Here is a 13,685-nt window from a genome sequence, read left to right as displayed (position 1 = left end):
AACTGTCCGCCATTTGAGCAGCGGTAAGAAAAAAACAATGATAATGGTAAACTAAAATAAAAACAGTTTTTCTTTCAAGAGATAGGACTGTTTCAGATCGCCTGTTATCTCGGGTTTTCATTAGCTCGAGTGCTAAGTATTCGTTCAGTTCCAAACTTCCGCCGTTGAAATTCGAAAAATTATCCTTAGTGGTTAACGTTCTCCAAAAATCTTGGGAAAAGGTCACGTCGACTTTGATAGGGACTTAACGCAAAACACGACGACAACGTCAACAAGAACGTCGCCAACCAAAAGGCTAAAAGAGCAAAACAAGTACCTTTGTACATTTCGTAACCGTCCAATCAACGAAATATACAAAGGTGTATGATGCAGATGAAGATCCATTGTTCTGATCATTTAGCCTTTTGTTTGACGACATTCTCGTTGCCGTTGCTGCGGGGGTTTTTTTGTAGGGAGGGAATGACAACGGCGACCCAGAGGACAACACCCGTAGTGAAAAATGAAGTTATGTTTTACCTTCGAATTTCTCAATTGTCTAGATCTATTTAGTGCGCCTATTGGTCTCAGAACTTGCTCAAGCTAAAGATGTAATGTCAGCGTTCAATTCCAAATGAAAATACGAAAATTAGCTGCCGTAGTACGCGTTCTCCAAAAAACGCAGAACTTAGTCATTTAACTTTGTTGTTTTGCAGAGAACGACTACGAAATGTACGTACACAAAGACTTATAACGCACATGCACAGCCATTGCACTGCTCATTAAAGTTTGCGTTTGCTGGCGTTCTCGTTGCTGTTGCCGCCGTGGTTTGCTTAAGGTACTAATATAAACTGCACCTTTCGTGCTGGTTAAACATCCGATAACAAAATGTTGTTAAATCCGGCTTTTACTGAGGTCCCACTTAGTTTCCTAAAATCGCACTCTGACAGGATAAATTGGTTTTGGCGGCAAACTAAAAACAGACCCCGAAAATCCTGCTGAACACTTGTAACGGCTGCGGTGTTCACTAAACAGCTGCTAACACAATTCAGCACGTGTTATGGCGGGAAACGCCCTTTTACCACTGACCTGTAAGAGGCCATGCATCAAATAACAGCAGCAAAAGCAACAACAGCTGAAACAACAACAACAACAACACCGAACAATGATTACGATATTACCTTGTATATCTTGGTAATCAATAGTTTTGATGATGATGATGATGATAATAATAATAATAATAATAATAATAATGCCAAATAACAATTATCCTGTAACTATCAAGAGTATATCAAACAGGAGCACATTGCCCCCTGCAACAAGAAAGAAAAAAACGTTACTTTTTCGGATCTAGATAGAGCAGTTTTCGTTTGAGTGTCGAATGCAATTGCATTTGCGAAGGTTGTGAAGCTTTGTGAGTAGTCCAAAAGAAATTCTCGCACCCCCTGGCTCGACCAGTCAGAAGTTGCCCGCGTACACTATGTCAGCTACACTAATTTGTTACGAGTTGTGATCGATTCACTGGAGTTACCTACGTCCTTTGTGACTGGCGAAAGTGATGCTTTAGTTTTGGTTTTACGACACGCAATTTAAACCCGCTCTAAATGGGATTAACAAAGAAATAATGGAAACAGTGCTTCTGTCGAGTTGAACTGACACGAGGAGAAGCTTGGAAAATGCTGCGGGAACACCGCTCAACACTTGCCGCAGGCGAGTTTTGCCCCAGCTATTTTGTCTCAAACTTTCGAAAAATTTCGAAAAGTTAAGGTGGCTCTTAAGCCCCTTCACAAAATATTTTTAAATTTTGCAAAACGTTGCCTCTTATTATGATGATTATAATCCGATAATAAAAAATGAGGGCCACCGAGATCGTCTTTGAGTTATAAGCGCTTAAAGCTAAAATTAAGGGTATTTTTAGCAGGTCATATTGTTACCATGGTAACCTATTATAGTAAACGGATGACCGCAACTTGTTTACCAATGATTGGGAATTTGTATGATACCATTAATGTAACATCACTTGTTAAACAGTGTTAGTATACTTCCTTCAAAGTATAGCTGTTAGAAGCTGTTGGAAACCGTTACCAGCCTCCTTAAGTGTATGCATTTATTGCATTAATAAGCCTTGTAATTCTCGCCACCTACTCGATACAATGTTAATTTTTATCCGTAAATATGCTATAGACTGATATGCTAGCAAATTTGCAGATTCTCGTGAAGTGAACTCCATCGCTTTGGAGCTCGTTTCCGAACTTTTTAATTATCATTTTAAAAATCCAACTACGACCAAACGTTCTGAGTGCAACTTCCATTTCCACCGTACTATACTCAAGATTGAGGATGAAGTCGATAAAGCATTGCTCAGGCAGGATTGTGAAGAGGCCCTTTACACTGTTACGAGATCATGAAAAATTTTGTAAATAAAAACTCCTAATAGTCAGTGTAAGACGAACTTCGCCGCCCACTCCCCCAATATCTTCTTCAAGCATTCCAGTAATCACCACAAAAGTTTACTGACGTCAATTTGGCAAATTCATCAATTTTATCGCGTCCGTTTGATTTTTGGCATCTTTCTTGTATTACCACTTTTATGGTTAACAAGGTCACAAGCGGAGGCCCTGTTATCAATAACGTGTATTATCCGGCTTAAAAATTTTAATAACCTAAGCTGTTCATATATGTGTCTTTTTCATTGTTTTTTCCTCTTTTGAATTTTCTGAAATTAAATGCCATGCTTAGCACGCCTACGGACATTCCAGCACTGTATCTTTTTTTAGTTTTGATCAAGAGACTCTTGTTTTGAAACAAAACAAAACACTTTTATTTTTAGTCCTTTACTTTACTCACTTACTTTCTCTGTCAGGAAACCACGAATAAAGGTGTGAACCGTAGAAACCGATAATCACAAGCACACGTCTCCTCGCTTTGGCAAACTGAAGTTTAGCTGTTTAGTCTTCTGAATCCAGGGTCAGGCAATTTCTGCATTGAAAGGCTTGCTTTTGGAAAAAGACACAAAAATGATGATTACCTTTTTCTTTAAGCTATTAAATACATGAGACATAAAACAACATTGCACTTAATTTGACGGGTGTAAAGATTAAAAGTTTTTAATGCTCTATCAATCAACAGATCATGTAACTACCAAATTTTCCTGTTTTTGTACTAATCCACGAGAAACTTCAGCTCGATCAAAAATCACGTTCACAGTTCTGAATTTTCTTTTAACAGCTTAAGTAGTGAAAATAAAAACAAATTTGGCAAACAACAATAATATTAATAAAGGCCACAAACGGATTTAGAAACTTCCTTCAGATGACGGTTTGAAAATAAATTTTTCAAGAAGATAATTTTAGCAGGGCGAGTGTGTACTGGACAACTCGTACGTGATCGATGGCTTTTAGCGACGGAAACCAACCCACAGCCCTTTTAGTAGCGGTATTTTTATAGAGGGGGGATTATGGTGGAGATGGCAGCCGAAATATTTCAAAATTTAAGGGAGTAATGTGCGATGATTTTTTATGACACTTTTTGCCACAAAAAGTAAGAGATTTAATTACAAAATACCTGAAAATTCTGTCTTTAGCAACAACTCATTTTCAGTACGTCAGCTGTTCTCTTCTCTGGAAGAAACACTGAATCAAAAATATCTTTCTTTTTTTTTAAATTTGATCTAATTTTTAAGAACAAACATCTTTTCGGAAAAGGGCATTCGTGTCGTGTGGGTGCCAGGCCTCCATTTTAGTCTTAAAATTAATAAATCAACAAACAAACATAATAAATAAATTGTTTAATTGCATTAAGACAAATGAAATCCATGTAATTAGCACTGCTCCTAAATGCACGCTCTAGATTGAAAATACCGGTAGTTATTGTAATATTAAACAATTAGATTATGAACTCGAGAGCGAATAATCTAATTGTTTAATATAAATCTACTAGTCGTTCAAACTTTCATCTAAATCCTCTTCACAGACACTTCGAAAACACAAAGAAGCGACCCCCCAGCGCACGCTGCTACGCTACTCACTATCTATCACAGAATAGAACGTGAGTAGCGTAGCCAAACAGCGAACGGCATTTGTGAACGCTACTAGATTTATACTAAAACTTGTTGTAATTATTAAGAATCCCAAATAGCTGAAGGCTGACCAGAATTCAATTTATTTTACTTATTTAATTCTTTGTTTTTTATCTCCTTTTTTATTTTTATTTTTTTGCGAAAAATGCTTCCCTTGAGTGATTGACACAATTTTTGATATTTAACGGCAATAAACAGATTATTTCATCATTTCATTATATTTGACGTCATTATATGACCATCGCTTATCTTCAGTTCCCATTTAGTGCGGCTGCACTTTGTTAACTGTTAGATTAGCCAGCCTTTTTCACAAAACCTATGCTGACAGGGCATTTAGTGTATGTGCCCCAATCTGCCACTTGCCATGCGCAGGTCAAACTCTACCCAGAGCTTCAAAAGGGGCCTTAAAACATACCATTTTAAGCTGTTTGGGCCGGACAGCTACTCATTGCTAACATTTTAAATTTTTTCGAACTGTACTTAATTTTTTAACTTGTTCCTTTTGTATAGAGGTATTATTACTGATTGTATAGTTTTGTCCATTTCTTTGTAAAGCGCCATGGCGCTGTATAAATAGAGTTATTATCATCATCATCATCATCATCGTCATTATTATTATTATTATTATTATTATTATTATTGTTATTATTATTATTAACAGGGAGAGATGTTTCGACGTTAACAAATGAGGCAATGTCTAAGCTTAGTACAACTTTGTACCGGTTGATCCGAAGCGTTTCACTACCGAGGCTGCAAAGAGCGTGACGTTCGCGGTTCGTTGGCGGTAACATGGGATACTGAAAAGAGGGAATTGCAACAAAGAGGGCGATTTTATCGAAATAAACACACTTACGTACTTATTGGTTGCACAGACTTTTGCGTGGAATGATTTGCGGTAGGAAAGAGGTTTTTAATTGATGATGTTGTTTGATAAACAAAGGAAATAAAGCACATGTGAAATTTTGATAACGGAAGTCTTTTTACGTCAGGCGAAGAGACAAAAAGAAACCGACTAGAGACGGGAAGTGGCTATAAAAATGGACCATTCACTAACAAATTATTATCAAACCTTTCCTAATAAAAGTGTTTTTAGGAGCCTTTCTCATATGCTCTGTTCTTGTGAAGCAGAGTCTTCACAAGCATTATTTACAGACAGTCGCTGGAAGACAGTTAATTTTCGATTAAGACGGAGCTTAATCAGGCGGGGTGCTATCATTAAAGTGTTATTGGGTTGCGTGATAGGTTTCCATGGCAATAATGTTACAATGTCACTAAACTAACCTGTGCGTTCACGAGTCATGCGGCCTAAGCTACAAACTTTCTGCAAAAATTGTGTCCAGGATAGGAACTTATTAGCTCTCACACTCCTTAACAGACCCAGCCAGTTCTCAATGCATGCTTTCTTCAATGCATAGTTTCTCATGGTAATCAAATCAAAGAAAGAGTAGAGGATATTGACTGATTTGCTACCGACTCCTCAGAGAGAACATTAAAAGGAATTGATAAATTAATAAACATGTTCAATAGGGGTCTTACATGGGACTGATACCCGAGATTCAGTTGAATTCAAAAAAAGGTTTGAGTTACTACAACTCGATCAACAAATCATTTTCTTCTTCATCAACGTAATCTTATTCACGTCGAGAGGAAAAGTAGTTAGGCCATAGTAAATTGGTTAAGAAGCCTGGTAAACATCAAAGTAGCAAACGAACAGGCTAAAGTTTACGTTGGAAGGTCCTTGACCCTGCACATCTTTTGTTTTATGCTCATTGACTATGCAATTACATAATCGCAATGCTTCTATTGGTTAGCTGTACGAGTACACATAACAACTTTTTTTATATTTTGCCAGGTTTTGTGTAGGGTTAACCCCCAAAATAGCCAACAAAAACATACAACAATGAACTTTGCCAGCCGGTTTCATAACCATTTCCCTCTATTAACAATGGCTAGGCTGATTTATAAGCCGGGTTGCCGGAACCCGGTCTAGCAGAAACGGTGTCTTGGAATGTGCCTCCCTCTGGCTGTGTTTCTAGCTATTTAGTTTTCAAACGAAGTTTTCCGGAATTGTATGAAATGAAAAAAGACCTATTTATCTTGAGACGACAACTGAAACTGGCTACTAAATGACGGTCAATGGGGAATCGCTATCAAGAGATGACTTTAAAAGGACCAAGTCCTACCATACATAACACGAATAGCTACAAACTGTCATTGGATTAAACCACCAGAACCACGAGTGGATCTTAATGTGAGAACACAGAGAAGAAGCACTGTGATACTGTTCCGTGAATTGTCTCTTGGTTGTGATTATGAACAATCAGTAATACAAATAAATAGCCCGTGACTAGACTTGAATCATTTCCCTAACTTATCCAAGTTCCTATTGGATACACGATTCTTCCAATAGAAACGTGCGAACGCTTGACCATGGATTAACCTCAGCTTGGCCTAGTTTAATTACGAATAAACTGGTTTGGCGACTAACTCTTTGAAATCTAATTCATTTAGATACTGATAACAGGGAAGAAAGGGAAAACGATCAGAAAATATACGCAGTTTGGTGAACGAAATAGTTGCTCTGCACTGAAATATAAATACCGCACTAAAATCCTTGATTATGAAATGCCCCTGCCTAAATACAACCGGGTGGTGTATTAAGATGTAAGTCCGGTGGTTTTCCTCGATTCCCGGTTAGAAACTAATGCCGGAAATTTCTGTATTAAACTGTTGAACGTTTCTTTCCTTCAACGTCCAACGAGGTAAACTGCCGAGCCTCCCGTGTTTTTTGCTTGTTCTTTCATGTCGCCGTCAACTCGCGGAAACCTGTTTGCTGAATGAATCATTTGATTTTCTAATCAAAATGTCCGGAATTTGAGGCGAATGGAAAGGGCCCTAAATTTAACATGCTGCGGTCGTTTCTCGTTCTGCAACTGTTCCTTGAAGGGGTCCATTCCTTGCAATAAGATTGCTGAGGAAAGATTATACTGATTTTTGTCACTAGCAAAGGAACATGCATGCGGTTAAATTGTGTCGAAAGCCGTGCAGGAAAACGGCCACGAAAGTTTGTCTCAAATAAGAAAATGCCAGTAGTTCACGTCTTATTAGAATTTTACCACATCCAGAAAACTAATTTCCGTAGTAGACCCTTTAGTTCAACAAGCAACTATCTCTTGCTCTGTAGTTGCTGAAGTGTTGTTGCGTCTTTCGATATTTTACCTGTGACCCCTCCCTGGTGTACTTGTACCGAAGGGCTCCTCAAAGATAGATCATGGCGTCACGGTCTCGAATGATTTAACAGAGATTTCATTTCGTTTATTGAACTCTCTGATAAGGTTTTATTGCTAACCACCGTTATGTTGAGGCTTGAAACTCAAACTAACCATCCTGTTATCAGACTATACATCTAACTACTTATTTGATTTTATTACTGAATTATTTTGTTCAAAACACAAACGGTTTCTCTGGTAGAAAATATTTTTATTCGCTCGTATATTTCAAGAAAATATATTCAATTAGCTAATCACGAAGTCTCTAACATCGCCAGTCCAACTAAATGTGTTTCTGCAATGCAATATCTTAAAACATGCAGAAGTCGTATGAAACAGACTCGAAAAGACTGCAACAGGGATTGCGACCGACTCGCACATCCTTCCCTTTTCGTTCTAGACCTGGAGCAATACAGTGTATATACATTTCTTCAAAGCTGCATGGATCAAGAAGTTTTGTATGACTTGCATAAGCAACTCAAATGTTCTTTTTTCGTTCTGGAGCTAAAGATATATCATTTACAAAGTTATATGGAGAACGCAGTGTTGTATAAGCTCTCCAGTTTCGAAAAATACATGGAAACCCTAATGCTGGCTTATAAACCAAGAAATTCACGCAATGCTATGTGAAAGATTTTTTTGTAATCGTAGCAACCAATATAATTATTTTCCACGCTGTAACTAATATTGTTCGGAAATCCGCCATTCCTTCGCTCTGCTCAGTTGATTTTACGCCATTTAGAGAGTACCCAGACAAGGCGCTCTACGTAGCTCAAACTTGGGCTCAAAGGCTCAAAGGGAATTTCTTTGTCTTTGAGAAATCCCTCAGTTATCATGGAGAATTAAGTGGTAGTCATAGATGTACATGAATGAAACACCATTTATACTTGTGGTTTATCCTCGTCAGAGCTTGTGCTAAGTCTCTTGGTGATGGGAGCCTTCTTTTCCAATCGTTTTCCCTTGACACGTTTCCATTTCATTCGACGGTTTTGAAACCAGACTTTGACCTGTCGTTCCGTCAAGTCCAAACTCACAGCGATTTCGTATCTTCTGAGCCTTGTCAAGTAATTATTCCTCTGAAATTCGTTTTCCAGTTCCTGTATTTGATGTTTAGTGAAAGCTGTTCGTTCTTTTCTTTTCTTTCCGGTAGATTTTCCGGTTTTTGCAGCTGCAAAAGCAACAAGAATAACATAATGAAGGGGTAATCTGTTGTTCCTCGAAGCGCTAGACTGAGGCCCTGTAACTAGTGTAAAACTGCCAACATGCGACAAAAAAGCCTTCAAACAGCGACAAGGAGGTCCATTAAATGACGACGAACGACATGACTTGCGTTGGAATTCCTAAAGCGATACGAGGACCTTCGGAATTTGCGACACGAAAAAGTTTGAAATTCAGACGAAGGATATCTACAACCACCATAACAGGGCTTCCATACTAACACTGACATTTTTCTCATTTTGTTGCAGAAATAAAAGAAAATGATAATTAACTTTAATTAACTTTGTTACCGGTAGACTAGAAAACAAACCACAATCTGATGTCCAGATTTGAGAGCAATTTTCAACCGCACTCTGTCTAAGCGTCTTAGTGATTCCCTGAATTGGTTTTCGTTACCAGTTCAGTTTTACTTAGAAAACGAATTTTCTTCGTTTAGCTCATAATAGTCTAAAATTTTCGTGGGAAGAAAAAGCCTTTTAGAAACATCAAGCTGGGAAAAACATTTTCTTCAGGAAATCGCAGCGCAACCTTCGCGGATGTGGACTCCAACTTGACCCTGCCGAAACTTTTGTTCAATACTGAATCGGCAGATGCAAAAGCTGCTGTGACTAATAAATTTCCCGCATAAATCTCACAAAAGCTAATCGCTTTAGAGATTTTTACTCTAGCTGAGTTTAATGACTGTATATTTCATCTATGCAATCAGTATTTTTTCCCTTAATTCTACCATGTTTCCTCATGGACAGATTAAGGCGGCCTTGGAACATAATCGCGCAGGAGCTCCCAACTCCTTTAAGTGAGATTGCATCAGGCTGGTTATTTAGCTGATATTTCAAATGAAAAATGCAAACGCCTTTGAAGAATTTCATGACGCTGGTATTGCGTGAAAATCTGACAAAGGAATAAGGTTGGGTTATGATAAAGGCGAAAATGTATAAGGGAATGCAGACAGATTTAGTATGGCAACATGGAGACTAACGAGTGGGCTCGCCACCTTGCACAAGCGACCGTTCTGTTTCCGGTTGCCATTAAACTGCAACGAATCATATAAAATAACGTTCATCACCGTGCGGTGCTCCTGCTGGAAAGTTCCCAGGAGAACCCAGCCGAAGCATTGTGATCCATTTTGGAGGAATTTTGTTGTTGCATATTTTTTCTTTAGCTTACCTTCCCTTTTAGCTACATCTGTTTCGTTATACAATTGACAGGCTATGCAAAATAAAATTCTTAGCTATGCTCGAGCAGAAAACAGTGAACAGGCGAACAGAAAAGTTGCTATGGGAAGAAACAATTGAAAATATACAAAGTGCACCAACGAAGGATTAACAAAGAGAATGCAACCTTTAGCCGTGTTTTTTTTATTATTATTATTAGTAAGGGTTTGAGGTTGATGGTGGGGAAAGTACTTCAGTAAAAGTACGAGCCCATGATCAGGGTTTTTTCCTTTTTATTCCGCAGAAAGGAATCAGTTGTTTTTTATCCTTGTATATGAAATTTTGTGCAGCTATCACATGGCAGTGCTTGACCCTCCGGCGTCAGTCGTACTGCAAACGAAACACTCCCTTTTCGGTAAGTGAAACAAGGGTATTAGTTTAATGCGTTCATTTCATTAAACATCTAAAATGTCGGTTCTCGTTAGTAAAATTCTACATTTCTGTTTTGTTTTCAACAGTTTACGACAAATAGTACGCATGCATTGTTACATTTGGAGAACCTCTTAATAAAATTACCCACATTTCTGAATTAAGTTCAGTGAGACATTGTTTCAATGTAGGAGCTGTTTTTGTTCTTCGGCTGTGGCCGTTTACTTTCTCGTTATAACGGGAGTTTTTGCTTAATACTTTACAGTTAGTTAATAAAACTTTGAATAAAATCAAAGCTTGCTAACTGAACGTAGCAAAGTTAGTATATCAGTTGAGCTTGTCAAATGGCACTTGTGTTTTGATGATCTTAATCGATGAGCAGTTGTCATCATTAAGACTGAATTCTTATAAATCAGCTTTATGGTCTTCCACAACAGCGCCTTTGCAAACACCATGATCTTAATTGCCATTATACTTTAATAGCTTGTATTTTAAAAGCCTTGAATAGCAAAATGTACAGAGAAATGACTACTGAAAGGTCGAGAAATGCTATGTTGTGCAGTTGTTAGATGTTGAGTCCCTTTTGTAAGAATGAACAGGCACGGATCATGAAAATGATTCCTTCGAAAATGACTAGATTAAAATGAAGCTAAGAAATTTATGAGAGCTTTTATCTCCTTGCATATGTTTGATGTCCGCAATTGCTGAAATAACTGTAGAGAAACTGATTTGTCCGCCATCTTTCTTTCAAGCAGAGCTCAGACGAAGAGAATTAACAGGGTGGCCAAGATTATAATTGACAACAGGACAGTTTTCAGGCATCCCAACCGAAGTTTAGTTGTAATGCATTTCCAGTTTGGAATTTCCTCTCTGTGTTGGCTGGTAAACAGCTCAAGTACGTCTAGATTCTTACAACCCAGCTTGTCAATATTTTAAGACTACAAAAGACCGCTCGAGACCACAAGTATGCAATCACCTTGTTTGCTGTTATCGCAAGCTTTTATGTGTTGTGCGGTTTAGACACGAGACCTAGAGGATGTAAGTTAATCAGCTTCAAGTGTTAAACCTCGTTTCTCGAGAGCTAATCCATGCAAGTGTTGCGCAAATTTTATCGCCAGTATTGCCCTAAATAGACTTTCAGTTACCACCTTTTCACATGGCACGATTTACCAACGACATCAATCTCTGTCACTGTGGAGTTAAGATCACACTAGGGGGCTAAGAGAGGACTTTAATTCGCAGAAATATCTGAAGTCCAAATGGAAATGACATTTTTCATTTAAATTACGTGAGTAATTTCAATTCTTACGAATGTTTAACCTTCGAGTTCCAAATAATTAGAGAAGCCCAGATTGTAAGCAGCTATTGCACTGCAATCTTTTGATTACCTAGATTATGGAACTGAAATATATTTTGTTTTCTATTCCACTCAGCTGACCTCTCTAGCTTTGAAACTACACAGAAATGCTTGCTAAAGCGCAGCACAACTATATATCATGTTTATCAGTACTGGACAAACAATTCAGCACTGAAGTGTGTATATGGTGGTTAACAAAGAATATATATTCCAAAGAGCTGGGAAAAAAAGATATGAACGTTCATAGTATTCACTTATCATAATTGATCTGCAAGACTATTCAGCTATGTGCTCCATTTTTGAGCGAATTATTCTATTGAAAGACCCGAGATTTTTGCACTAAGCAACCACGTAGGTCATTGTGAATCTATGTTGATCTTCCTCCCAAGCTTATCTTTCCCGAATAACAGCATAAACCTGGAACTTGGTTATAACAAGTCTGAAGACAGATTCCAAGATCAATAAGTGATATCTTACATTACCGACACTAAATAATTTCAAATTAGTTGACGAAGAAGCACTTGACATTTATAAATGCAAGCAGATCAAGGAGATACTAGCCTAAAATGAGGATGTTCTCTAACGAGGTCACTGTCTCCTTGGATATATGCCTGTACAGCGTCCCAACCGTTATATCTCGCCAGCAATTTGTATAACTACATGGTGAAAGCAATTTTAAAATTCCGTTATGTGCTTTGATTTGGCTACTCCTCGGATGCTTCCTATTTGTAGTCCTGGCTTATCTGCCCCGGTCTAGATTTTAAAGTAAACTTTCCTGAGCACTGCAACTCATGTCTTCAATCGTCTGTAAATTCTCTGGTCATTGCCTTTGTTTGCTGATATTTACTGGTACTAGAGTTTCTAAGCAAGATCTCGAGGCTTAAATTCTGAACACTGACAAAGGTATGGCGAGTCTAACCACAGATGTGTGATATAGTACCGTGTCTTGTCTGGAGTATTGCATTGTTAGTCATTTCTCCGCAGTACTAGCGAGCTAATAAACGCCGCACAAACTCATCTGAGGTGCGTGGTAGTCTACGTAATAAATACTTCAAGTGTAGTAATAGCACTTAAGGAGGTGTGATCTTTAATAAACATCAATAAAAGCATTAGATAGTCTCATTACCTTGTTCACAACTCGGCAGTAATTGCGCTGCGCTTTCCATGACTTGACGTGGGTGCTCTGGATGATCTAGCGCTCCAGACTGTTGAGGAAGATGATGGAGAACTGGCACTTCGTCTCTGGGACTCATCTCCATGAACCTTGGATCTCCATAGTGCGTTAACGGCTGAGGGATATGGCTGTAAGAAGGTGAGTTACTCGGTGGATAGCTAGGAGTACATGGATAAGCGTTGTAGGAGTAACGAGAAGGGGGGCTATAAACATAGGGAGGGTGAGACAGCGGCGGTGGACTGCTGTGTGATTCTTGTGGAGTAATAGGGTACGGAGGCCGGCTGTAGTTAAAACTTCGCGGGTACATGATATCCGAAGGTCGAGTTTGTGTTTCCTGACCGTTCGCAACGCACGCTAAACGAGCACGGTTTGCAACGACCGTGCTAAGAGGTACATTTATCGCGCAGTCGCTACTTTGGCTGAAAGCGATACCCAGCCGCCACTTTTGAAAGTGTAATCGATACAAGTTATTGTCTGTCGGTGCAGCAGTCCTAAAACTTTATCCTTCAGCATTCCTTTGCAAAGGATATTTCTGGAGAGCGCGGCCTTTCGTCGATTAGCTCCGAGGGAAGCGATTAATTTCAACGGAGATATTTTTATGCGCAAAGGAGATGAATTCTGTCAGGTTAATATGGTCGGCTTGTCGAGAGCTCTTCAGCGACAATCAAAACAAACATTGGGTATAATCTGATAATGTCTCTTTCCTAGTCCTATCCTTTCATGTGCCGCGTTCTCTTCAGCTGTTTAACGCATTAGCGTTGCACAACTCATCTCCCGTCCAGCTTTCGCATCGCTAAATCGTTCATTTGCCTGGTGCTAATGCGTCTTTTATTCTCACATGTTGGTTTTCTTCATCAGAAGTAAACGAATGGCAGCGAAATGTTGTTATGTGGTTCGCGCATGTGTAAACAGCTACAAAGTGAACGTGTGACTGTTTTGCAAGCCGTGCGACGTGTTTTTCAAGAGGCGGCATCTGAACAACACACCATGACACGTGATTCAACCAAACGTCACTTGCCTCTGAAAAAAT

The 13,685-nt window shown here is 38.7% G+C and overlaps 1 protein-coding gene across 1 annotated transcript; it reads right to left on the bottom strand.

The window, feature by feature from the left end:
• Nucleotides 1–7,513: 7,513 nt before the first annotated feature.
• Nucleotides 7,514–13,292, bottom strand: LOC110060615 (uncharacterized). Its single transcript, XM_020767397.2, has 2 exons — nt 12,608–13,292; nt 7,514–8,491 (listed from the first exon to the last, which is right to left on the bottom strand). The coding sequence occupies exons 1-2, from the start codon at nt 12,960–12,962 to the stop codon at nt 8,205–8,207; spliced, it is 642 nt and encodes a 213-aa protein (XP_020623056.1). The 5' UTR covers nt 12,963–13,292; the 3' UTR covers nt 7,514–8,204.
• Nucleotides 13,293–13,685: the final 393 nt, after the last annotated feature.

This window comes from Orbicella faveolata, unplaced genomic scaffold (assembly GCF_042242905.1).
Source record: "Orbicella faveolata isolate gen_17 unplaced genomic scaffold, um_ofav_v1 contig_13, whole genome shotgun sequence".
In the NCBI taxonomy this organism is placed as follows: Eukaryota; Metazoa; Cnidaria; class Anthozoa; order Scleractinia; family Merulinidae; genus Orbicella; species Orbicella faveolata.
Note: the sequence above shows the minus strand (reverse complement) of the source record. Positions and strands in the feature narration are given on the sequence as shown.